The sequence below is a fragment of the Diprion similis genome, chromosome 6, assembly GCF_021155765.1.
Source record: "Diprion similis isolate iyDipSimi1 chromosome 6, iyDipSimi1.1, whole genome shotgun sequence".
In the NCBI taxonomy this organism is placed as follows: domain Eukaryota; kingdom Metazoa; phylum Arthropoda; class Insecta; order Hymenoptera; family Diprionidae; genus Diprion; species Diprion similis.
Window position 1 is genome coordinate 18,594,470 of NC_060110.1, and position 26,267 is coordinate 18,620,736.

At 35.0% G+C, this 26,267-nt stretch overlaps 5 protein-coding genes across 5 annotated transcripts; 1 reads left to right on the forward strand and 4 right to left on the reverse strand.

Moving 5' to 3' along the window:
- Positions 1-75: 75 nt before the first annotated feature.
- LOC124406643 (putative tricarboxylate transport protein, mitochondrial) lies at positions 76-3,674 on the reverse strand. The gene is made up of 4 exons (XM_046882123.1): positions 3,387-3,674; positions 2,368-2,802; positions 991-1,211; positions 76-718 (listed from the first exon to the last, which is right to left on the reverse strand). Exons 1-4 carry the CDS (start codon positions 3,538-3,540, stop codon positions 536-538), a joined length of 993 nt encoding a protein of 330 aa, XP_046738079.1. The 5' UTR covers positions 3,541-3,674; the 3' UTR covers positions 76-535.
- Positions 3,675-5,305: 1,631 nt separating this feature from the next.
- LOC124406642 (SWI/SNF-related matrix-associated actin-dependent regulator of chromatin subfamily B member 1) lies at positions 5,306-7,332 on the reverse strand. Its single transcript, XM_046882122.1, has 5 exons — positions 6,560-7,332; positions 6,342-6,469; positions 5,936-6,248; positions 5,639-5,815; positions 5,306-5,531 (listed from the first exon to the last, which is right to left on the reverse strand). The coding sequence occupies exons 1-5, from the start codon at positions 7,009-7,011 to the stop codon at positions 5,492-5,494; spliced, it is 1,110 nt and encodes a 369-aa protein (XP_046738078.1). The 5' UTR covers positions 7,012-7,332; the 3' UTR covers positions 5,306-5,491.
- A 1,051-nt stretch (positions 7,333-8,383) lies between these two features.
- LOC124406544 lies at positions 8,384-23,878 on the reverse strand. The gene is made up of 16 exons (XM_046881979.1): positions 22,805-23,878; positions 22,481-22,660; positions 22,331-22,404; positions 21,521-21,658; positions 21,295-21,411; positions 21,104-21,181; positions 20,812-21,036; positions 19,329-19,496; positions 18,988-19,207; positions 18,720-18,882; positions 18,381-18,579; positions 18,166-18,289; positions 17,125-17,625; positions 11,700-11,917; positions 9,870-11,432; positions 8,384-9,714 (listed from the first exon to the last, which is right to left on the reverse strand). The coding sequence occupies exons 1-16, from the start codon at positions 23,805-23,807 to the stop codon at positions 8,899-8,901; spliced, it is 5,787 nt and encodes a 1,928-aa protein (XP_046737935.1). The 5' UTR covers positions 23,808-23,878; the 3' UTR covers positions 8,384-8,898.
- LOC124406641 (syntaxin-5) lies at positions 12,264-16,212 on the forward strand. The gene is made up of 5 exons (XM_046882121.1): positions 12,264-12,842; positions 13,100-13,356; positions 13,683-13,883; positions 13,958-14,079; positions 14,160-16,212. The coding sequence occupies exons 1-5, from the start codon at positions 12,473-12,475 to the stop codon at positions 14,317-14,319; spliced, it is 1,110 nt and encodes a 369-aa protein (XP_046738077.1). The 5' UTR covers positions 12,264-12,472; the 3' UTR covers positions 14,320-16,212.
- Positions 23,879-23,900: 22 nt separating the features above from the next.
- Positions 23,901-26,068, reverse strand: LOC124406545 (transport and Golgi organization protein 1-like; the record flags this gene model as incomplete). Its single annotated transcript, XM_046881980.1, has 5 exons — positions 25,812-26,068; positions 25,611-25,744; positions 24,663-24,791; positions 24,500-24,614; positions 23,901-24,454 (listed from the first exon to the last, which is right to left on the reverse strand). Coding segments are annotated over exons 1-5 (1,056 nt in total), but the record flags the coding sequence as incomplete, so codon positions are not given.
- Positions 26,069-26,267: the final 199 nt, after the last annotated feature.

The window sequence follows — 26,267 nt, forward strand, 5'->3', positions numbered from 1 at the left end:
TTGTAATTGACAAATATTTTATACTTTTTGGACCAGTTTCTAAGCGTTCCGTTATTATGAAAAATTACTCAAATTATTGTACATAATAAATCGGTAGTCGCTTTACATGAAATCCATGAAAATAAATGAAAATTATTGAACATTGATCAAGTGATGAATTGCTAAAAAAATTTCTTTGCTTTAGCTACTAAAGCGCCTTATACAAAGTCAGACTTTTTGGCACAACTTGAAAGAAATAAATATGAAGAGAAAATATGTAAGTGACTGCAAATCTGTAAGTTGAACTGATCAAAAATAAAAAAAATAAAATAAAATATAAGAAATTTATAAATTTTTGTACAACTGTTTTATATTACAGTAGTTCCATGTAAACTGTAGTATATTACCACTGGTATATTTATAACATGCAACCACGAAAGATCCCTTTGTATGGAATCCACTAATGATACGAAAATTATGCAAAAGTACTGCACAGACAATCCTAACATTATGGAATGTATAAGAAGAGGGTTACAAGCCTGTGTGCAGCCTTGGTTTATGGCCAAAATTTGTTAAACAAGTCCATAAACGAATCATATATCATAAACGTAATTGCTACATCCAAACAAACTCTGCTCAATCGTGGAACTGTACCCTTGTAGAATGCAAATGCTCCTTCCTTTTTCCATACTTGTATTATACAGTCTACAGTGCCTTTGTACTTAGCAGCTTCCAAGCCCTGTAGAGAAGAAAACCCAAGGGCTAAAATAGTATTACACTACCACCACTATTAATCTAAATATTTTCATTTTATCTCCTTTACTTTTTATGACGAAAGCACCAGAAATGTGTTATGCATAATTTGTGATGCGTTTTACAACAAATATACAAAATGTTTGAGAGCCGATTCAGAATTTCTAAAGTTCTATCTCTTCTTTTAAAATGGAAAGGTAATATTGCTGGTTTTTAAATAAAAAAAAATATACTTTCATTCAATTAAAAAATACTGACCTGCATTCGTGTTTTTATTACATCAATTGGAGTATTTCCAAAGACTGATGCCGCACCAGCAACTGCACCAAAAGCACCCACGAGTAATTTGGGTACGGGCTTTGAGTTATCTCCCCCTCTGTACCAGTCCTTCAGAGTTTCCATTACAAAAAATCTTATCGCTTGATTTGAACCTTGACGCATTACTGTTGGAACTAATCCTTGATACACACCCCTTGCACCTATAAAAGTAAAATAAAATTACAAAACCACATTTATATTCAGGCAGAGATGGCTATGTTAATTTTTTAGTCAGTTATCTAAAGAAAAGAAATAAGGTCAGGTACAACCCAGCCGTTTGGCATTAAGTGTAAAGTAAATTGAGCAATGAAAAGAAAAATCAAAAAATAAATGCTGATACGATACTTTGAACCATGCTCCAGGACTATATGATGTAGGTAAAATCAATAGTCAAGTAGCCGTTACGTAATGATAACAAATTATAAAGTAAACCAATCATGAGACTAAAATTTAGTTCAAATATGTGTTCTTTGCAAACTTTGAATTCAACATTACACCTGCAACTGTTACGCCACTGGAAATTATTTGTCAGCTCAATTTGCGTCAAGTGTCTGGTTCGATAATAAAGCATCTAGTTACAGTACAGTGGAATCTTTATATAATAACGTATGTTACAGCTAGAATGTATTGCATTATAAGTTGGAAATGCAGAGGGTGTTCTAATAAGTTGATATAATTTTTATAGAATATTCTTCTCTCATTTCCATCTCCAGACTAAGTACGAGATACTTGTGTAAGAAGCTACAAGGAAAGAGAAATAATAAAACTACTCAGAGCATGGTGGATGTATTTAAACAGAGTTTTTTTTGTAATGGCAACGAACATTGATAAAAGTAATAGCGTTATGCCCTGTCAGGCAATCCTTATCAAACTGCCCTCAACAGTTCTATACCCTCACGCCACAAAACCACACACAGGCGTGTAGTACATCACTAAACATGCAATATGTGTAGGTAATTGAGAGTTTTTGATAAGAAAGTTTTGTTCACTACTTTTACAAATACATATCATATCCATTACGGTAAGAACAGTAGTACGTTACTTCGATAATGTGATAGTCTGTAAATATCTACAGTGTGTGGAAATATGATGTGAAAGTTTTTTTTACATAGTCAAGCCAAGTATTCTGCATAGGTAATGGTGTTATGTAATCTCTCCGAACAAAGTCCAACATTTATAAATTTAGACTTCGAATGAAGTTTAAGGTCTTACTACCTCTTCAAAAACTTTTAAGCATTCTTGCATACTTGTTAGTTGACTGATTTTATCCTCTCGCGCATGAAAGTAAAATTTTCGAATTTGAAAGCCTCAACTTACCACTTTCCTTGACTATTAAGCTCACTCCATGAAAGAATCCTTTGTACCTTGGGTTCCCTGACCTTTGGTCATTGATAAATTTCACTTTAACAGTTTCCATTGGCGTTACAACTAACACAGCTTCGCTAACTCCAGCACAAAGTCCTGCCAAAAGTCTCGTTTGTGCATTCAACTTTCCTTCTGAATCGACTAGTCGTTTTTTCACTGATTCAAACGCCCCAAATCTCACAGCAGACTTGGGAATCGAACCATAAATTAAAACGGATAGTCCTCGGTATAGTCCTAGGACACCATGACCTTTTACTGTTTTTTTCACACAATCCAATATTCCAGAATATTCTTTTCCAGCTCCAGCTTTTCCATCCAGTTGCAGTTGTGTCTTCACATATTCGGTTGGATATGTTATGCAAATTTCTATACCACCCGTTATTCCACCTGAAATATTCGAATTAAAATATTCGACCCATTCGTCCTGGTGGTTGGCATGACGCCTCTAGAAATTAATTTTCCAAAAATAGAATTCTCTGTACCCCAAAGAACTCAGGCAATATCCTCGTGTTGACGTGTACTTTAAAAATAGTTAAACTTATCGCAAAGTAAATTACATTTATACAAAACTTGGATGCAACGACCAATTAAAGTTATGACAGGGATAGAACTTGATGGTTTTATACGAACATTGGGCAATTGATAGAGGTGCATCTCTGAAAACTGGTTTCATGTTTACCAAAACAGTGTTAGCACTTGAAATGTTTGTTCCGGACATTATCATTGAGTATTTTCTTGGTTCAGAGAATAATGTTATAGAATTCAAATTATGCAATGTAAAAATAAATAGATTAAAGTGATTGAGTAAAAATGAATAGATCAATTGTGATTGAGTAATTATTTTGCATAATAAATTGATTCGGTTCAGATCTTTGAACTCGCTATCTATCGCGCAAATCGTTGAGTGATAAAAATTTTCAAAAAAAACATAAATTCAAATTTAAAGGTATGTATGTCCAACATGTGTATACCAGCAACGATTCCCTTGAGGCCAACATTTCCACCACCAGCTGCAGCTGCAGCTGCGGAATCTTTGAGCCAAGGTCTCCTTGGGTACGGATTTTTGAACGTGGTCAAAGACGTGGGCGATTTGGTCAGTTGTTGTCTCAACCACAGCGGATCCATGGCTGATGGGAATGCGTGTTTAGAAGGGTAATGTCGAAAGGGACTCGGTTGAGACCGATAAGCGTAGATGTTGACACGCGGCGCGACTAACGACTGTCACTTCCGACAGCCGGACTTCAACTATCCCAAGTCACCGTCGAACCCATACCGACCCCTTCCATGACGCCGCTTCGTTTTATCAACTCCGTATCACGCCACACTTGTGACAGCGTTTCCACATACACCCATTCTACACAATACACGCGAATGAGTGGCGTGGCCCCTTCACCCCACCCTTTCGGCCACGCTGCGCCGTAACGTTATTTATATTAGCCGCCGGCGACGAGCTTGTGCCGCTCTATACAGCAATCCCGATGAATTATGTGAATCTCTATTGAATGCTAGGTTCGACTGGTAACGACTCATAGGCAAATTCGTTAGCGCAGAGCAGAGCAAATCGGACTGTAAGTGATGATGGATGATGAACGAGTCCATGGATAATAATACCTATAGTACTAGTAATAAAAACAATTTAGAAAGTAACGACTTCAATTGTTTCTGTCTGATTTGAGCAAGCAGACCCGTTCGGAATTCATATTTTGGATAGTGTTTATCACATTACGAAGATCGTCAGATCCAGCCGTAATGAGAAAACACTGATTTTTTCAAGTCAGAGCTTATTGTCAAAACTATAAATAACTGATAGTTGACTGAGAACAGAAACTTTTCTTTTGTGATCCCAAGGAATTGGTAACGTTATCTAGTAGTATTATAGTTCGATGATTGTTCAAGAAACTGTAATCTCGGTTACTTATCGTTTAAGATTTCTCAACAAGACGAACGTTACCCTGAAGTTTCTTTTACACATCTTCTATAATGGAAATTTGAATTCTCGGCTAGAACTGTCTATGAAAGAGTCTAGATAACTTGAAATCATAGTCAGTACTTGCATTGAACATAAATATATTCAACATGAGAAACGCAGTATTTTGAATCCTTGAAACCCTTGGAAGAGTTAGTAAAAATTGACTTGATGTGACAAGCTTCTTGTTTCTGCAGCAATTTATGAGGTCTTGGAGTGGTTAGAAATTGTTCACTCAAGTCTGCACTCTGTTGTCAGTAGAGGCTGGGTTTTATCTTATGAAAATATGTAACAAGTATACTGCCTTCTTTACTCAATTCACAGTAATGGTATCAATGTGAATGTTGAATGTTACAATCTATTGTTCCTAACTTCGTTCAACGGGCACACACACTATATTTCTGGATTACAAGTGTCAGCTCAATAAAACAACTCTATGTACTACGTCCATACGTGCATTAGTATAATTAAGTAACAATCAAATCAGAACTGATTGCAGCTTTACCAATGTGACGATTGGTTTAAATATTCATTTAATGTTTTTGCCACACAAGAATATTTTTCAAGCTACTGTCAAGAGGCAAAATTTAGGTACATACGCCAAAGTTCGAAATAAATCTCTATTGAACTCAATATAAGTATTTTTATATAAACGTAAATGATTATCACGTATTACATCAAGTTGATATTTTTTTCTGATATTACTGCTCAAGTTCAATCAGAAGTTTTGTGAAATGATAAGCAGCAAGCTCCTATCTGATCATGTATAATCTGGCAAACGAATTTTTGATAAATAACAGTGATTGGTTCACAATTTATTACACGTCTTATCTATATGATAATTGTATTGCCCACACGCTAAATTAGAATTTTATGGTATAAGTTAGTAATAAATAGGAAAAGAATAAAATATTTTTCTCTCAGTACCGTAGTGACATTTATTGAGTATATTCATTGATCACATCAGTAGCAAGACGAGTGATGATGATGAGATGTAATCAAGTTAAATACCGTTGTCACGCAACATTCAAATACTGAACGAAGTGCAGCATAACTTGCTGCATTGGTTATTCAAGTTCAAATGCAATAAATTGTTTTCGTCTTTTAATTTTACCACCCTGGTGTAGTATTAGCCAATCTCCGCATTCGTCTGTAACATGAATAGTTATTAGTTCCAAATGAATTTTTTTCAGATTAGATGAACATTTCAATAAAACAAACATATAAAATGCAATAATTAATTAATTTCTATCTTACCGAGTGTTTCTGTCTTGATCTCTTATCTTCTTTTCCATTTCCGCATCAGTCAGGGTCTCGAGGAAGGGCGCCCATTGGTCGGCTTCTGAGGGAGGTCTAAATGGTACTTCAACAGTTGGCAGTGGCGCTTCAGAAAATGCGTATGTTCTTTGATGCCATGACAATTGACCTCGGACGCTGCAAGTTTTCATTTTTCGTCATAGAATAAGAAATTATATTTATGATAAAACACATCAAAACAATATGGTAAGCTTAAAATTAAATTTCATATCAATTCAAAGTTCGTTAAATTTTCACCTATAGGCAATGGCGGTGACAAATTCTCCTCCAAGCCCCAACTCAGCGCAAAGTTTCATTGCAAATTTTTCTGGATTATTCTCTTTCTCAGACATATCCCATTCAACTTGATCAACCAATGACGTATTTCCAACATGAATATTCAACTTAATAATGACTCTTTGATCACACTGATCTTCTAAGATAGTCTCTTGAGGGAATGCTTCAATTTGTTGTCTAATTGCTTGTGCGATAGCAGGGACAAATGTTAAGGGATTCAGATCCAAGTCGTCGCACAAAACTTCTGCAAACTGTTCTGGTGTTATCAGGCTTTCTAGAAGAGGCAAAAGTTTGTTTGGTCAAAATAGGATGAAAATTACTTAAAATTAATGAACTACGTAAAACTTGCTACAATTAATCACGCTACCATTCTTGTTCCATGTAAAAGTATCTCTAAGTTTTTGCCCTTCAATTTCCATGTCTAAACGTATTGGGACAAGCATCTCTTGTTGAGCAGCATTTTCTAAATTTGCAGATGGATCTGTATCATCAAAGCTGCAAGAAGTAGATGAGATAAGATAAAATTATATATAACTTTCTTGTTCAGCAGGGTGCGAATAAAAAGAAAATCTCAACTTTTCTTACCATAGAGGAAAAGTTCTGACTTTTTTAGTGTGAACTCTGTTGCGATTAATGGGCGTAGCTTGCGGTACAGCATCGAGATGTGAGCTGTTTGGTAAACTTGGAACCCAGGACATAGATTTTTTAGATTTTCCTTCTCTAGGAGCAGGTGGTTCAGTCGAATGGACCGAAACAGCCTTGTATTTATCATCATTGCCTTCTATAATGTCTTCAACTTCACTGGCACGTAACAAAGATACGCTGGAGGCGAGAACATGCTGACTAAGACCAAGTTCGACGAGTTTTTTTCTTTCGTCATTGGTTATAGATCTTCTGAACATGCCAGGGTATCTTTTGTACAAAGAACCACGAAAGAGACGCAAATAATTCCCAACTTCTGAACCGATGCAATAATATTCTCCATTTTCTTCAACTTGAAAACTTATGGGCTTATCGCCGTACGTTCGTAATGCCATTTTATCAACTTTAATTAACTTTAGCCACTAAGTTTCTGTGTATACACTGTTTATTAATGCGGTATTTTAACAATTCCTGCTTTGAACGTAGAGGCCGGATTGTTGTTTATTGGATATGAAACAAACGCTTGTTTGTGTGATTTCCGATCGTTGCGTTGATCGATGTTTTGCTATGCCAAAAGAATACGAAAAATCGTAATAGCTGTCAATTATCAATTTGATTATTGCTTTTTTCGTATTTCGTCGATGTCTGAAACATTACAAAAAACTTGGTTTGAGATTCTAACCTCTGATTCACACAGCGTCAGTAAACATGGATCATAGAACAATAATAGAGGACCAGCAGGTAGAAGCGCTGATGCTAACAGGGTTTGAAATCTGAACTTTGGCCGTCTACTTACCAAAAATTACCACTACGAGGCGCTGATTTGAAGTCGGAAATTTCTCACGAAGTCGCGAGTAAACTTTCAACAAACGATCATTTGATAAAAATGTATATTATGCATTAAATTTGAATGTATTTGTCTAGGATTCATCATTAATTATTCCAAATTGAATTTCAAATTCACGGTATTGCATCAGCTAATAATTATTAAATAATTAATCTGATCTCCTTTAGTTTATTCATACTTTAGACATGATTCTTGTATGTACCATCTGTCCAGTTCTAAAGTTCAACTCACACAATTTTTAAATTTGAACACTTTGTGTACTGAAATGGGAACATGACAAAATATTTGGACACATAATTTTGCTTTACGAAATTGCATGTAACTATAGACTGTTCAACTTGCGCACAAATCTGAGTTTACAGCATAAGCTGTCAGTAAATTTTTACTTGATTTGCACGAACCCATAACTAATTTGAAATTGAATTCTCTATTTGATACAAACAGCTTTTTAAATCATCAATTGTAAATTAATCGGAAAAACAACAATCCACGCAGAACAAATCCGAGAACGATAACGTTACACACATTTTTTTTTTTTTTTTAACCAGGTATATGCCTTATAGACCATATTCTATAACACACAATAATAAACGCTACATATGAAACTCATCTTCACACTTACTCATACCACTTCATTTACATTCCGCTGCCAAAAAGCGAATGACGCTGAGCGAAATTTGCTCGTCCCGCGCAATTTTGCTCACTCGGAGCGAACTGCGCACAGCAGTTAAATGCCCTAATACTACGTACGACGCAGGCTGATATTTGGGGAATTGCCTTTGCTCGCGGCGCGTGAATTAGATTCGACGAATTTGAATACGATGAACCGAATATGTGACTGATTTTGAATAAAGCATATAATACAATGTGAAAAAAAATTTCATAATATATCCAACTTAGAAACATATTTTAAAAATGGGTTATAATTTTATAAAAACTTTATTATAAAATAATGTTGTATGTAAGTAGTAATATAAATTTGCTTCTATGCAAATACGCTACATGGATGAAATATGTGATAATTCTGCAGTTTCGTACTACTACAGATAGTTCTGAGGAATTCCAGCTTCGCTTACACTATTTACATTTTATATTGGATTCAACCGTTATCTATTAGGATATTCATTATTCAACTTTTGACTGATACACATTGGCGCTCTTAGAACAATAATAATGCCTATATTGATCATACCTGTCAGTTAAAAAACTGGTATCGTTAAATGAAGTAATTCTAATCTGATGAAAAACGGAGATAAAAACTTTTTTTTACATGATTAAAATTATTCCTCACAGAATATAAAGAGTAAATCAAAATATATTTACATTGGTTAGCTTTTTTCCTTTTTCGTATGAAGAATCTATTACAGTGGATTCTAAAAGAAAATGAAGCATTGAGTGATAAAAGGACCTTGTGAAATTGATAATCGGTACTATGTTACATATTGGGATAAATTGTATAATAAGGATTTTTCAATTGCTTTCCATCTATTGCGTAAAAATGAGGGTCTCCAACTGCAAAGGACTGACTGATATGGGTCGGAAGAGTTTTTTGACTCTGAACAGTCGTGACCAAATACTGTGGCGTTGGAGCTTGTGCAACCTGAGGTTCACTGGGGACAATTTTTCTTTGGGAGTAAATCAACATTTGTGGTACTGTGGAAACGTCATTTTGATTGGCATTGTCAACTGAAACTGTATAAGTGGATGCTGATCCTGACAATTGTTGCGCTCTGCATTTTTTTGTATGAGCATACAAAGAGCCAGCATTGTTATAGCGCTTGGAACATATTTTACATGCATATGGTCTCTGGCCAGTATGAGTATAAGTATGTTCATTCAGGGAAGTCAACCGTCTGAATGATTTCATGCATATTTGACAATGATATTTTGCCTCTCCTGTATGCATCGTTATGTGTCTAGCTAGCGTGTTAGCTCTGGCAAATGCTCTACTGCAATACTGACATATATATGGTTTTTCACCACTATGCGTGCGGAGATGCAACTGCAAATATGTACTCTTGGTAAATGCTCTACTGCAAACATTGCAAACGTATGGCTTAATTCCTGTATGAGTTCTCATATGGGCTACTAGCGATCCACTTTGTGCAAAGCACTTGCTGCATACTTCACAAAGGAAACGTTTTTGTGGCTCTTTGATACGTTTGTGTCGTTCCATATGGTTGGCCAATGATTGTGCCTGAGCAAATGCCTTTGGACACATAGCGCATTGATGAGGTCTGCACTTTTTTTCCTATCAAATCAATCAGTCAGTTATTTTTTAAATATAAAAGATTTATATAATTTAATAAAGATTGAATCAAGAAGTCTTACTTTTACAAAATTGTTAAAACTATCAGACAACTGAAATTTATGAATTCGCAATCCTAAATGCAAAAAATATCTCACCTTCCTTTTGGATTCGGCACTTTCATTTGGTCTACTTTCGTTATCTGTATCATCATCTTCATCGTCAGATGCCCCAAAAATTTCTTCTTTGTGTTTCGACTGCTCATGATCTTTGAGTTTATCTAATCTAGAGAATTCCTTTCCACACGTTGAACAATTGAATCTAAGACCACTGTGGGTTGATACATGCCTTTTCAGATTTCCCTTAGTTGCAAAAAGTTTACCACATTGAGTACACTGTAAGCCTTCGAGCGGTAAATCGTCGTCATCAGATTCGTTTATTTTGGAATGAGATGAATCAGTTTGATGGTCCAGTGATTCTTCTATTGTTGTCAGCTGCCCGGTATGATTATCTGAATTTTCATATTTTTCATATTCAGGGTGAGTTTTAATGTGGGAAAGAAATGATTTCTGATAGGTGAACTGTTTCGCACAGACTTTGCATTTCATTTTATAGTTTTTTTTATCTGTTTTCTGCTTGTCTATCGAAATGTCAATATCATATTCTAACTTTTCCCCTTTTCTATCAGTATCTATTGCGCCACAATTATTATCAACATCAACTCTGTTTTCATTTTTCAAAGAATCGTGATTATCTGACACATGATTCTTCAGCTTTGCAACAGTAGAAAATTGTTTGTCACACAAATAGCAAACGTATCTCAATTTAGTTTTGTGCTTGTGAATGGTCATGTGTCGTTGCAGAGCTATATTTGTGGCAAAGCTCTTGATACAGTGAGGACATTTTCGTCGACTGGTTCTCGTGATCAATGGTTTCTCTTCATCACTATCATTCATTTCTTCATTGAAAATTTGACAATTGTTGGGTTTTAATTTGTCTGATTCAAATGAAACATCAGCTTCGTCATCCCCCTCAGAGAGTAGACTATTTTTTAATTCAAATTTGAGATCATCATGAAAAACAATTTCGTCCTGGTCATTCCTCTCTCCTTCTAACAACTCACATTCCTCTGACAATGGGATATCCTCTTGTTTAATAGGTTCTGGTTCAATATTTTGATCTGTTGAATCAATCAATTTACCTACTGTAACACCCTGATCATCAAGCAATATCTCTGTATTCTCTAAAGCAGATATTATCTCGCGCTGACTAAAATCGTCATCTTTCTCTATATGCTTATCAATCGATTCATCGCTCAAACTTTTATCCTGCATTTCCTCCTCTTGTGAGGACTCGTTACCACTCATGCACTCCTCACTGATTTCAAAGGTTACTGCACTTTGTTTATCATCAAAATTAGTCAATACTACACTCTTTATCTCTTGTGCAGCTTGTGATTTTGATTCACTCTGCATTTCCAATTCCTTTATTCCTGTTTGCTGATTAGGAATTTCGTCAGCAATGGCTTCCGTGATAACATCGTTGATCGATTGTGACAATGACTCCTTAGCTGCATCTCTATCGTCTTTTATATTCGATAGCAATATTTTACGTAAAACAGCATCAGATTTTTCAACCTGACACTTGAAATCGTAGGACATATCCAATAGCTGGCGACATGAGAAGCAAATAATACTTGGGAGTCCGTCGCCGTGTTCTACCTGTAAAAATGGTTAAAAATACATTCCCGACAATCTGAACATCGAATTGCAATGAAGTGTGAAGTAATGATAGTAGTAGTGCAACAAACAAAATGCAAACGATTGTTTATATTACAAATGAAGTTTGGGTGGTTGAATTAGCGACATGTATTGTTACCAATTGATCGGAAATTAGTTTTCATGGTAAATATAAATTTAAAAAAAACAAAACACGTTGATGATCATACTATAACAGTAATGATACGATTGAAAATGCCCAAAGCTAACCTGTATAGCAGCAAACGCCATGATTTTTCTTGGAATATCTTCGTCATTTTGGAATAATTCCCAAAACTCATTACAATTTTTTAAACAAATACGACATTCCTGGATAGAAACTGACTCAACTTGCGAGACACATTCGGCTATTTGTACTTTTGCCACTTCCATTTCCATCACGAAGAGATACTCCGCTGAGCCCCGTTTTGCTGCGCCATTTGCTTGATTTTATACCAAGTGACGTAGCGTAGCGCTTAGCAATTAAGATAGACCGGTGAATGTGTTCGAAAATCTTCCGAGCAAAGAGAATTCAAAACAGTTCTGTCTTCTTCTCACTCGGGTTAAAAGAAAGGGATGGGAACATAAGACTTCTGGAAGAGTACTGAGTAGCTTCAAACTCAATATTATGAGCCATCCAGGTAAGTCATCAATGGATTATATATGCTACACGCAAATATTAACGTATCATAACGTATAAAATACATGCTGTTGTTGCAGCAGCAACAGTTACTTATGACACTGTTGCTTTGGGAACACGAGAACACCCTAGTCTCCGCCATGAAATTCAAAGTAAAATAGCCTGACAGCTTGTGACCGCCTGCCGCGTATCATCGTTAATCAGCATGAACATTGCCCGTGGCTCAAAGCTGTGAGCTGTCATGTGGTTGAGCAATTTCCAATCTGTTTGATTAGAATTATATTATATTATACTTGACGTGGCTAATCGCGTGAAGTGTTGCCTGTGATAATACATAGTAGATTTGTTGAAAGTTGAGGATGCAATGCCAGCGCGTAGACGACGAGGTGGCTCCGAACACGAAATTGATCCAATGATCACAACCTCCAACAGTGCATATCAAAATCGCGATTTTGGACATCAATACCACAATGATAGAGTTGTTTCTCAACAACTAGATATCAACAATAAACAGCAAGAAGCTAACTTAGTTACAATGACTTCACGAGACAGGACCAAAGAGTTTGCAAATGCGATTCGCACGATGCAGGGAAGGACAGTGGCGCGAGCTGCTGTTATGAGAGATCCTAGACAGGCTCGTCAGATACAGAGTTATTCCAATTTTATGATGATCGCTAAGAACATTGGAAAGAATATCGCTAGCACTTACACAAAATTGGAAAAACTTGCGTTGCGTAAGATGATGTTTAATTAATATTCAATAGTACATTGGTATAGTTGTTACTTTCACTTTTCACACAAATGGAAACTTTCTTCTCAATCCTAGCTATCCTTCAAATGTTAAGTGGCTGTAGACAGTGATTGAAAATTTAAATGAAATGACATGAATGTAAGAATTTCACTGCAAATAAAATGCTTATGCTTATGTTGTCAGGTTTAGAAATAGTTCGATATTCATCTACAACGTTCATGGTGTTTCTTGTTATTTTAGTGGCAAAGAAGAAATCATTGTTTGACGATAGACCATCAGAAATTCAAGAATTGACTTACATCATAAAGGGGGATTTGAATAGTTTAAATCAGCAAATAGCAAAATTGCAAGAAGTAGGTAGACAACAGCGGGAGAGTCTTGGGGCGACGCGTGGCCATCACCTAGCTTCTCACTCCTCTTCTGTAGTTGTCGCTCTGCAATCAAAATTAGCCAACATGTCTAACCATTTCAAAAACGTTCTTGAAGTGAGGACAGAAGTGAGTATAACAAGCCAGACTTATCACAATGGACTTCATAAATTCAAACAAATACATACATAATTTATGTCTAGATTATGAATTTCCGAATTCTGATCATTTCAACTTCTTAGTCTAATGGTCCATTTTTTTTTTTTTGTTTTTTTTAATTTTATGCTCAACGCTGAACATAAAATGCATTTGAGCCTCCTGGCTGTTCTGCGCATTACACTTATGTAATTAGACTATTACATTCTGATGTTATTGATATAATTTAGTAACTACCAGCCATGTATACATGAAAACACAATAATGGTTTTCTATTTACTTGAAACGAACTTGCATAGAACTTGAAACAACAACAATGCCGAAGGGAGCAGTTTACACAAGGATCAGTGTCTGCGTCGTTACCTCCTAGTGCAGTATCGGGGCGACAAGGTTCCTTGCTTCTTCAAGAAGAAGCAAATTCATCCTCTGTTAGCATAGACTTGGAACCCGCAATGGGACAGCAAGTGATGCAGCGTCAAGCTGTCCTCTACGATGAAACAGTGAGTAATGAGTTGAGCTTCTTATCAGTAATTGGAATAACAGGTATTCTATAACTCTCATTGAATTTCCCCAGGATACTTATGTACAGTCGAGATCAGATGCTATGCAAAATATTGAATCTACAATTGTCGAACTTGGAGGAATCTTTCAACAACTGGCTCACATGGTCAAAGAACAGGAAGAAATGGTTGAAAGGTATGGTAGTTCTAAAGTACGTTATTCGAACGAATGTTTCATTACTATAAAAATACGACATTTTGTTTGTTCAATTTCAGGATAGACAGTAACATTCAAGATACCGAGTTGAACGTAGAGGCTGCACATGGTGAAATTTTAAAATACTTCCAATCAGTCACGAACAACCGGTGGCTGATGATAAAAATTTTTGCTGTTCTTATATTCTTCTTTATATTCTTCGTTGTCTTTGTAGCATAGGGTCAAAATCCATCAAAACTATATACTATTACAATTATGTATATTATCTGACCATTTACTTGTATTAAGAACTTATTAAAAAAAAACCATCTGTTAAACTGACGCGGGAATAACTTTTTTTCTATAAAGTAGCTTCAGAGTGAATATTGTACCATAAGCATTCAAATTATATATTCACAACTGTTCCGATTACGAGTATTAGCGATTTTTAACATTTTTTAAATAAAACTATTTGCATCCATAGGTATGTATGTCATCAAACTATACCGTACATAGTCGAAATTAGGACATATTCAATTAAATAATCATATGATAGTTAATTGAATTGTATTATCTTCGAATAGCTATATTTGTACGGTGTAGTTGACAATATTATAGTTTTACCGTAATCACCTAGTAAGAGAATAATCTTTTCGAGCTTCTAATGTTGAAAATTCTTGCAATATTAATTTATCTATGTTAACTTTGATTCAATGTCGTTTAACACGGCCAATTCGTGAACTGAATTTTTATGCATCCCCATCTAATAATTGTATCGAATGAAATACAAGTTATTGAGGCCTGGACCAATTGTGTGAACTGGTATAGTCATAAGACTGCCCTTGACACTTGACCGCAATTCGTATAGGATTACTTGCGGTTCATGTGTCCCATTGTGGATATAACAAGTAGCAACAGTTAATCGCAATAAAATATTACACACAGAATAGTATCTATTCTTGCCTAGCTGGGTGCCTTATATGTATATTCTAAAGGAGTGGCAGTACAACTTTATACGGCAACACAATCGATCTTGGCTTTTACAATAGTAATGAATAAGGAATGAAGTGCGCCTTCATTTCACAAACTGCATAACTGCAATTCTGGTATTGGCAACTTAAACTATTGTATCACTAGATTGTGGTTTACGCGAGTGAATAGGCTGGTTATATTTGTATAAAGATGTTTAGGCAAAGGTTGATAGAAAAATAAAATTAAAATAATACATTATATATAAAGTTAACGCACTTTATGACATTCCTCAGTACCGTAGTAATTTCGCTCAGCAGCTATTACTTATTTTATTCAAACTTGGAATTGAGATTTCATTTCTAACGATACACGATCAAGATTGAAGTTTTATAGAGATATAATAGTAACTTTCTCGAAATTATTTTTTATAGATTTAAACTCGACTAGACAAATTAAATCCATATGTTAATTTGTAAAATGTTGACAGTAAATTTAAAAAATACATTTAATAAATGATCGTTTTATGAGAATAATTATCCCAGACTTCAGTCAAATATGAAGCCATAACTCGCGAGTAATAATAAATTACAATTTATTTTGATTCGTTAAAATCATAAATGTACATTTCACAGTGTGATTGTTATACTAAATATTACAAATTTTTTTCAACATGATTTCAATAATCACAATTTATTTTTATACAAATGTTCATCATATCTCTATGCATATATATAAATATGTATACCTGCATTCCTTTGAAACGTTCGACTATAACATTATCTGAAACCATGTAGTGTAAGCTATTTTGTATTTCCGCAAAAACTCTTACTTGAAGTGATTTGGTATTAATACGTCAGCAAGTACGAATTTTGCTACATTCGAATTTCATCAAAATCAGACGAAAATTTTCGAACGTTGCTACATCCAAGCTAGCGATAAGTTTTTCAAAGTATTGATAATGCATCATTCAAATTTGAACTAGCATCATTTTATAAAACGGAAGGAAATGTATGGAATGAAATATTAAACGTATTTCTGGTTCCAGATAACACAAAAGGCTTAGGCTTTTCCAGTATGATTTGATTTGTCCAGGGAGTCTCCAGAAGAATGTAACGAGCCTACAAATAAAATAACAATTTATACATAAAGAATAATTAACATCAAAATTAGGGTGGGCCAAAAAAAAATTTCAAGATAATGAAAGAGAAATTCTCTGAAAGTTCAAACACTTAATCTTAAGATCTCAAACTTCCACAGAATTTGTTTTTCATCATCTTGAACGATATTTTCACAGTAAATTTTTTTTTTTGGGCCCCACCCTAATGAACATACGTATTTATAATATATTTGATTCTAATTTGCTTGGTAGCGTATTAGCGATGGTATAGTATCTGACAAATCAATTAATCAAGCTACTGCGTCATGTTTTGGAATTTGAAATAAGACACATCGCATTGATTTTTCCGTTCAGACAGGATTTTTAAACATTGACTCTACTGAGAGCCAATTGTGAAGTGGAATGATTAAGCAAACTAAGGTGAGTCTATGCCTTGCATTAAGTGCTGTACGTGGTGTTTATAACCACTAGTACGTATACACATAATCACAAAATCAATAAAGAAAGAGAAAAATTAAAGAAGCAAGCGCCATTAGTGTACAAACAAAGCTGTAATGCTAAAATAGTACCTACTCAATATGTGTAAAGTAGTTGATGTTTTACAACTGAGGATCGATGATAAAGACGTGTAATTGAGAATTCTACTCTATGATGTGGTGCTATATGAATAAATATATTCTGCCCAATAACTGGATTACAAAATTAACGACTACGAGAAAAAAGGCATATAAAGTAAAGATCTAAAATAAACCTGCCACAGATTCTATTTTGAATTATTTCCTTCCATTGTACTCCAAAACTGCCTTACTTTAGAGAAGCGCTTGCGTCCTTGCGTGCATAAATAAAAATCCAACCGATTACAACATGATTGAAATAAGAATCATTCCAGTTTCCCTAAAGCTGGAGGTGAGGTGAGTATTTTGTGTGAAAGCTTTTATGCGATTTTTTAAACAAACCTTTGTGATTCCGTACACGCTGCTCACGTTGATGGGGATGGAAAACCGGATTTCGTGGAGGTGGTAATATATCATCCCCCCAAGAATGCGAGGTTCCCAAAGGTGGCAAAAATGGAGGAGGCGGACCATGATGATACATATGGACATGTTCGTTGCTAAATGGTGGCGGTGAGCGATGGTTGTAAGAGGGATGCAACGGAGGTGACAGCGGCGGTGGTGGAGAACTGGCATCTTCGTATCTACCAGGTGGATGAGGAAGAGGTATTGGGGGTGGCGAGGACAGACGTCCTCCTAACGGCGGAGGCCTCCTACTAATATCGTACATCGGTCCCCCTCCAGAATGTGGCGGTGCCGGTATAACGGGATACGGAGGGTATGGTGGAAATGGAGGTATAGGGGGAGGAATACCTGAGGAACCAGTAAACAATATAGGAGAACTTGATGTCTCTGCTCCCAAAAATAATTGAGGGGACGATGCTGTCTCTCCGTTCGTCTCCATGCCTGTGTGGGAGTTTTCATTAGGTAAAAACATAATATGTAACTGTACCCTGTATATGTGACAAGCTTTTACGTTACAAAATGAGATCAACCTTTACCTGATCCTGATGCTTATTATTACCTAGTTATACACGCAAAATACTTATAATAGTTTGTTAGATCAGTTGTTTTTCCATAATAAGTATTCTACAAATTAAAATTTTTGACATGACTTTGAAATACATTTCGAAAAAAGATGAATTCTCAATAAATGTAAATATTACCCGTCAGAATATTTTATCCATTGGTCATTAATAGTTCAAAGACTCTGTAGATTATACTTTTTGACGTCAGATTTCAAAACGTTACATTAGAAGGTCACTTTTTGATAGACTAGTATCACGGAAATATTTGGAAAAGTGTCAATACGAAGGGTGTAGATGGGCCTTGTAATGTAAGAGTATGAAATATCCAAGTATTGTCAGAATACTAAGTAGAAGATTTGAAGGGAAAGTAAAAATGACCACTAAAAAAAGACATTCGCATCAGAAATATTATACTTACGATGTAATTTTGAATCGGCATCTACGTCGTTTATACTTTTCTCCACCATAGTCAGTCGATTTCGTAATTGGCTGGCTTCAGCCTTCGATTCTTCCAAGCGTCGTTCACTTTGTCGGGCGATTACCTAAAGATCAAAATAATAATGGTAATAATCCTTTAGAACTGATCGTTATCATTAGAATATTTTAGAAATATAGTGGCATGCGTTAAATTACCCATTGTTCGTGCGATTTTGTTTCCAAGGCTGAAATCTGACTCTTATATTCCCGTTCTTGATCCAGTATTTCCCTCTTCAAAGTTTCAATTTGTTGCCTATAATTCTGAATTTCATTCTGCATCGTTTGTATCCTGTCAACGGTTGAAGTTACCTCACCTTGTTTCTGCACCCACATTGCTTCCTGCATGCCAAGTTCTCTGAAATAATAAATAAACCAAAAAGAAATTAAAAATATATTTACCTACCATATTCAAGATTTATATAATCAATCATGGTTCTGAAAGAGTTGAAGCAATAGCCAGAATAGATGGTGTTGCTTAAAACATTCCCAACTTACTTTTGCAATTGACTTTCTTTTTCTTTAAAGTAATTTGAAAGCACTTCAAGTCGGGTTTGCGCTTCTATTTTATCACGTTCGGCCAATTCATATTGTTCCGTAATTGAAGCAATTTCCTCTTTAATTAGCTTTGTGTGTTCTGTAAAAATGAAAATACGCCTATCTATATGTACAAATCAGTGCTGAACAAGTAATGAACTCTCTTGTATGCCTATGAAAAATATGTGCATAAATACGTGCTATGTTATTAAACTAGCAAATGACATACCCTCGAGTAGTTGGTGAGCTCCTTCCACTTCGGTTAGTTTAATTTTAAGTTCATCTCTCTCTTTAGCAATGACTTGTGCATCAGCCTTGATGTGGGACACGTCATAAAGTTTTTTGAAATCCAATTTATCGTTACTTTGTTTCATTATTTCTGCAAGATCGTTCAATGCCACTTCCTTCGAAGTCAACTGATTACTCAAAGTGGCACGTTCTTCAGAAAGCTTTGGGAGGAAAATTTTTTGAAAAGAAGATAACGAACAATTATGTCGATATGAAGGAGAAAATTTGCCGCCATCATGTTCAGTAATTACAGTAAGTTAAAATGGATCATAATTAGTGTACCTTATCAACTCGGTCATTGAGCTGTAAAATTTTAGCTGTCAAATCTTTTTCAAGATTCTTTTTCAGGTTGCTCTGCACTTTCAATTCTTCTGTTAGTCGTGTTACTTCCACCTCAAATTGCTGGTACTTCTCTTGAGTAATGGCAAGCTCGGCAGTTAGGACTTCATTCTGTGAAAATTTTTATCGTTTACATTTGAAGTATATATTCAAACGCTTCAGAGCTTTACCGTTTTAAATCAACATGTATTTTACATGAAGCATTCCATGTCAACTCAACCTGGGGACTCATATTTTTCTTTTTTCCAAAATTATTTGTGGGTATAGCAGGAACTCAAAATTAATGTAATTGTTAATTTTTCAATGTTTTCTTACATTTCTCTGAAAAATCTCCTATGAGCATTGACCGTCAGAAGACATGAAAAAACATTGTAATTGTCATATCTGAAAAAAATGCTAAAAATGCTGCATTTTATTTGCATTATTTTGCTACAAAACCCATGATAGTAAACTATCTCCTTCTAGGTGTTTAGAGACCTAGAAAATTTTTGATTTGCTTAAAGCATAGGAAAAATGTTATTCTTTCCCAGACTTAGGTGAAGTAATTATTTTAAGACACTTTGAAGAGTCAATTAATGTGTCTTTTAAAAATTCAAAAAAAAGTGATTGCACTTTTCACGGGAATTTGTAAGAAATTTCGCTAACTGAAATACATTTGGGATTTAATTTTAATAAGTATTAATATGAAATAATTATTATGCATTAATCTGAAAATTAAAAAATAAAATATTTCTGCGTTTTTGGTGGAATAAAAAATGTTATAGGTTTCTAGAGAACTAGAAAGAGGTCATTCACAATCATGAATCTTGTGCCAAAATGATGATTGGAATTGTTTCAGATTTTACTATCAGGTAATTTTCTAATGGCTTTCGACAGTCATTGATCATGGGGGATTTCTTAGAATAATGATTAAAAAAAATTGACTCAGCTGTTTTTGAGGTCCCACTACACCTACAATGAATTTCGGGAAAAACAAAAAATATGAGGGTTGGGATTTAGTCGACTTGATTTGGAATGCCCCACATATATTTTACAGTTTATGTAAGAAGAATTTATTTATAAATGATTTTTGAATTAGGTTGCTTCTCATAGTTCCAAACAACAGAAAGCGTGATCGTGAAGCAAAAGCAGGCACATACTTAGGATTATTTAAGTATGGACTATAGCAATTTCTATTATACCAATCGCGATGATTTACAATTTCAAGCCAGTAATGTATGGCTAAATACCTATATGGCTACTTGAACGAATTTTGGATAGATACTTAAATTCATGATGAGCTTTGAATTTAAAAATATTGGTATTACAGGTGAATTACGTTTTACAAACCTCAAGTCTGACGAACTCGAGCTGAATGACAGTAAGAATGTATAGTTATTTATGAGTAAGATGGTATATTGAAATTAAAATAAAGGAAAGAAATTACCTCTTGGGCTTTGAGATTGAGGCTGTTGGTTAATGACTCATTTGTAGCTTGTTGAGCATTTAAACGAGTTTGCAAATCTTCCACTGATTGAGCCAGTGGATTATCATCACTCTGTGATGCTAGAAACTCACGCAACATACGCTCTAGTTCCAAACCGGCTTCCGTTGCACTCTCTAATTCCTTTTCTAATGTAATAATTTGGTCTTCCAATTCTCCTTTGGTGACCTACAATCAAGTTATTCGTAACAATTGTTAGAATGATATTACAAAAATTGTTCCATTTGATATTTACCTGTGCCATTTCCAGCTCTGACTTTAAGGAAAGTACCATTTCATTGGATCCAAAGGATTCATCTTCGATGGAATTCAACTAGAAACGAGATACAAATGGGCATTGGACGTTGCATCGCCTCTAATATGTTCAATTTACTTTCTGTACATTGTATTGAATTGACATCTGTTCAAAAGATGTTGTCGTCTCACCTTGTTTTTGGTAGTTTTCAAGTCTTCACCCAGTATCATGTTTTCTTTCGTCATCACTAGCAATTCCTTTTCAAGTCTATTGATTTTAGCTACTAGCTCTTTATCGCGTCTCTGGTTCTATAAAGTATAAAATTATTTTTAATTTATTACAAATATTAGGAAATATAATCTCCTATCTTGGGATGTATGACATACCAGCTAATTTAATGACAGCAATAAAACAAACCTCAATATAATAATAGCCGAGCGAAAATAACAATGTAGTGAAAGCTGTTAAACCAAGATACATGAGTGTCTCTAAGTAATTATGTTGATCCCAGACTGGTAAATATGATCCAACATCTTCTCCTTCTGCATCTTGTTCCTGAAAATACATATCTTTGTTGAATTTGTGTGACAACAAGTTCAGAAAAACATTACTGTACTACTATGTAGGTAATATGAAAAAGTCTCATAAATTTCAGGTTGGATTTACGTGAAGTGTAACCTGACACTCTATAAGATCACGATAGAAATTACTGTGTTGTTCCAAATATAAGTCAACCCTGGATATAAGTGAACCCCAAGTTTTCAGTTCGTATTTCAGGACTATTAATTTTAATGATAAAATTCATATCACAAAATGAAAAGTATATACACATATGAATTTATGGCTTATAATTTTTTTAAGTAGGTACATTCATCAATAGAACTTAGGTAAAATGAAATATCGCAGCGCGAATTCCATTGGTCCGATTTCATTATTTATAAAATATAATTTCAGTCTATAAGGTAAATTTCCTAAAAATCTCAGATATAAGTCGAGTACAAGTTTTGGGGGGTCATGTTAATAAGAAAAAACCTCAACTTATATTCGGTACAATACAGTATATGCACATCAAATTTTACATTTTAATTCTAAGACATGATAGTTAGCTATAAAAAATGAGATAATAAATGAAATATACAGCATAGGTTGCTTCCAATATTGAAATTTTGCGTTTTGTTTTGTGACAGACTGTACATTAATTTGTATTATCAATAGTTGATAACTCACCGAGTTCGATAAGGATGGATCCTTATCTAGATCAGGACAGTTGGAATTAATGTCACACACTTCAGGCGATGCCACTGAAAATAAAAAAAAATTATTTGAACTCAAGTTACATACGGGCTCACAATTAAATAGATATGTGAATTTCCTGACCTGCATTACTGGGTTCTCCAGCAAATGGTAGAATTTTGCTAAATTGTGCCCAAATACCTTCTTCCGTAGATTCTGTTAATAAATCGTCCTCAGGGTGTATCTCAGGTTCGTTTTCTTGCGGTGGTTGAGATTCAGAGGTATCAGGTTTATTCATGTCGAATATACCAATGGTTGATTGATCTAGAACACATTTTATTTTTAATACATTAGAAAAGCAATGGAAATTTCTTTTAAATTTGTCACCTACCAATTAAAGTTTTCCCTTCTAAACACACGATTTGCATAGTTTTCGAAATAGACAATAATTGACCTGTTAATTCTTACCATTGGCATACTGCGAGTTATCTTCAACCATTAACAGATTTCTGGTGGTTGTTGATTTTTCTTCTTCCAAATTTGAATAGGGCTCCGTAGCTGTCTCTGGAATGCCAAAGTTGTGGTCATTCGCTTGATCAGCACTTTCTGTTACTACTTCTTGTAAATTATTCTGTGAATGATCTTCAATCGCATTTTTTACTTCATCATCACTAACGCTGTAACTAGTGGAATTTTCACCATCACTCGTTGCGTGAAAAGGTACTTGATTATCATCTTGTTTGCTTATTTGGTTACTCGATGAAATTTCAGGGTTTCTTGCAAAAGTTGTTTTTTCAACATTGCCAGGCCCATTCACTTCGTAGTTATTGAAATTAATACTTCTGTCTAACAAATATTCGGTTTGTGCTTTTGAATCTTGAGACTCTTGTTGAGAGAAACTTCCATCAAGAACAGTTGTATCTGTCACCATCTCAGATGTGATTTCATGAAATGCTGCTTCTCTGTGATAACTCCCACTACTTTCCAAATTCATTTCTGGAGCAATCACATGACTTTGACGTATATTTGTAAGATGCAGACCTTCAACGGTTTCTACTAAAGGCACTGCATTTGGCATAAAATTATTGTCAACTATATTACCACGAATTTTTTCCTCTACGCCAAGATTACTTTCTTGTGGATCATTAACTAAGCTGCCAGCAGCTTTGTCAGAGTTAAGTAATTCGCCTTCATTGCGATTTATTTCAGAATTATCAGCATTTTCCATTGTCCCTGTATTCTTTGGTGTATCATTATTTTCGCTGAAAATTCCATCAATCGGAAATTTTGTCTCTGAACCATCTCCAGTTTCGCTTTCCTTGTTGACATTCAGTTGTTTTGCAGAATTATCTGCACTGCCTTGTGCTGGTATGAATTCGTTCATTGAATCAGATTCACTAATTCGACTTTCTGTAGCAAGATTTTCGTTTGTACCTGAATGGTCTTCAACTGTTCTTGGGCTATCGAACATACTAGATGTCAAAAGATGGTCAATTGAAGGATTTGGATGAACACTGAGGATCGGTTCTTGATCTGCTACATTGGTTGCTGCAATAATCGAATTTGGATAGCTGGGTTTAATTAATACTGGGTCAGCTATCAATGGAATTTTAGTTCCATCTATAACCTCATAGGATGGAGTTGCACTTTGTATGTCCTCCAACACTTGCTCTGATTTTTCTTGATCAGCTTCTACTCCAAGTGCATGGAAAAAATTAGCCGTGGGGATAAACCCTTCCTGACTTTGAACAAATTTTACATTTCCTGCATCACTTGAGGTTTCTAATTTATTCACAGCTCCATTTGCTTCAATTTCTACATTTTCAACATTATTTGAGACTTGCAATTCATCAGCAGAACTAGGAACATTTATTTTAGTATCCTGACTTGCACTAACTTCTTGTTGCGGAACATCTACTGTACTTTCATCTGTAGTAACAACTTCTTGCTGTGGAACATTTCCTTGAAATTGATCATTGGTACCAGCTTCTTGTTGTACATCATTTCTGGGAAATTGATCATTGGTACTAACTTCTTGTTGTGGAATATCTACTTTAGTTTCATCAGTCGTAGTAACTTCTTGTTGCAAACCATTTCCTTGAAATTGATCATTGGTACCAACTTCTTTTTGTGGATCCTCTCCGGAAAATTGATCATTGGTATTAACTTCTTGTTGCGGAACATCTACTTTAGTTTCATCAGTCGTAGTAACTTCTTGCTGTGAACCATTTCCTTGAAATTGATGATCGGTACCAACGTCTTGTTGCTGAACATCTACCTTAGTTTCATCAGTCGTAGTACCAACTTCTTGTTGTGGAACATCTACTTTAGTTTGATCGGTTGCACTAACTTCTTGTTGAAAGAGTTCGGTAGGCACTTCATAAGTCAAATTGGTTTTCAAAATTTTCTGTTCCCGTACCATGTGTTTTGGTAAGTAACCACGCTTACCGTGTATCTGAAACAGTGCATTAAGCCATTTACGACGCAGTACTGAAAAAACAAAGGCAGAGCTTGAATCTGAGATTGAAAATACTATAAATTAACTGTAACAAATGTTTGGTCAGTAAAACTTCCATAAGGTGGTGGAGCGTTTTTTTTTCTTTTTAGAGTGCAATCTGAGATAATTTAGAATCTGCAACACGGCACCTTGTATAGCTAATGGCATGCTGTCAAATAGAATGTAGCTGTCAGAAGGATAACAGAAAACAGTTCAGAGAGACCTTTCAAATATACTTACAATTAGCGTGAAATTATTTTACAATACACGCCACTTCAGACTATTCATATAACATGATTACTATATGGAATACTATTATTTTGGAGGACTCTTATAAAGTGTTTCAATTTTTTTATGAACAATGTTCTGCAGATTCTGGTCACTGTTTTTACTTAGATTACATTTGACAATAAAAGATTATCCTGACTTTTAGTCAAATACATTTTTCAATCTAATACAATCTATATCTGGAACAAAGCAGTACTTTTGTAACGATTTGTTTTAAAGATGGTCCGAAATGGATGTTTTACTTTAGTGAGCAGTATTTGGGTATCCGATATCCTGCTTACCTTCATTGTGATTTGATTAAATACTATTATATATTATCGAAAAGGTAAAGAAACAGTTTTACAACAGAGAAAATGGATGAAAAAGAGGAAGTGACATCACTTAATGTTATGTATGTTCTAAACGTTGCATTCAAATTGAGAATATGATGGTTTCAACAAACTGTTTGCAACGTTAACGTTTATAGGGAAACAAAATAGAAAACTGTACCTCGGCACCCCATACGTCTCGTCGACTACCAGCTTCCTTACTGTAGATTCTGACCTCTACATTGGCTGGGAAAGAAAGCATCAACGGTTCGATGCTGTTGTAACGAAGTAAAGTCCGAGCCAAGGAGACAGGTTCTGTAAATATTTGGGAATGAGTACACTATAAAATGCCTGTAAAAGTATAAAATATGGCTTCACTTACCATTGCACTTCTCATCGTAACATAACCGTTTATCTGAAATAACTCCATCGCACCGTGTTATTGCACAAATAGCAATTATTGCTGATACTATAACTATATTCGTTAATAAATATATTTTCGTCATATTTTCACTAAAACAAAGTTCCACATCACTACAAAATTCCACTGACACAGCCTTGTACGCACATCGCAGTCACAGATTTCATATCACAGAGATTTGTAGACTCTGTCCTGAAAGCGGTTCAGCTTCTTTCACGCCCTCTGATGAATTCTTATCGAACTAGTCTTACACGCTGTCGAGCCGAGCAATACATAACGCAACATTGGCATATACAACGGCATATAGGTATAATATATTCATTCTTGTGGTTGTTGGTCAAGTAAATCCTTTTAAATCCCTTCATCACGGTCAACAGCTTACGTGACGTAAAATGTAAATAGGATTGAGGGTGACAG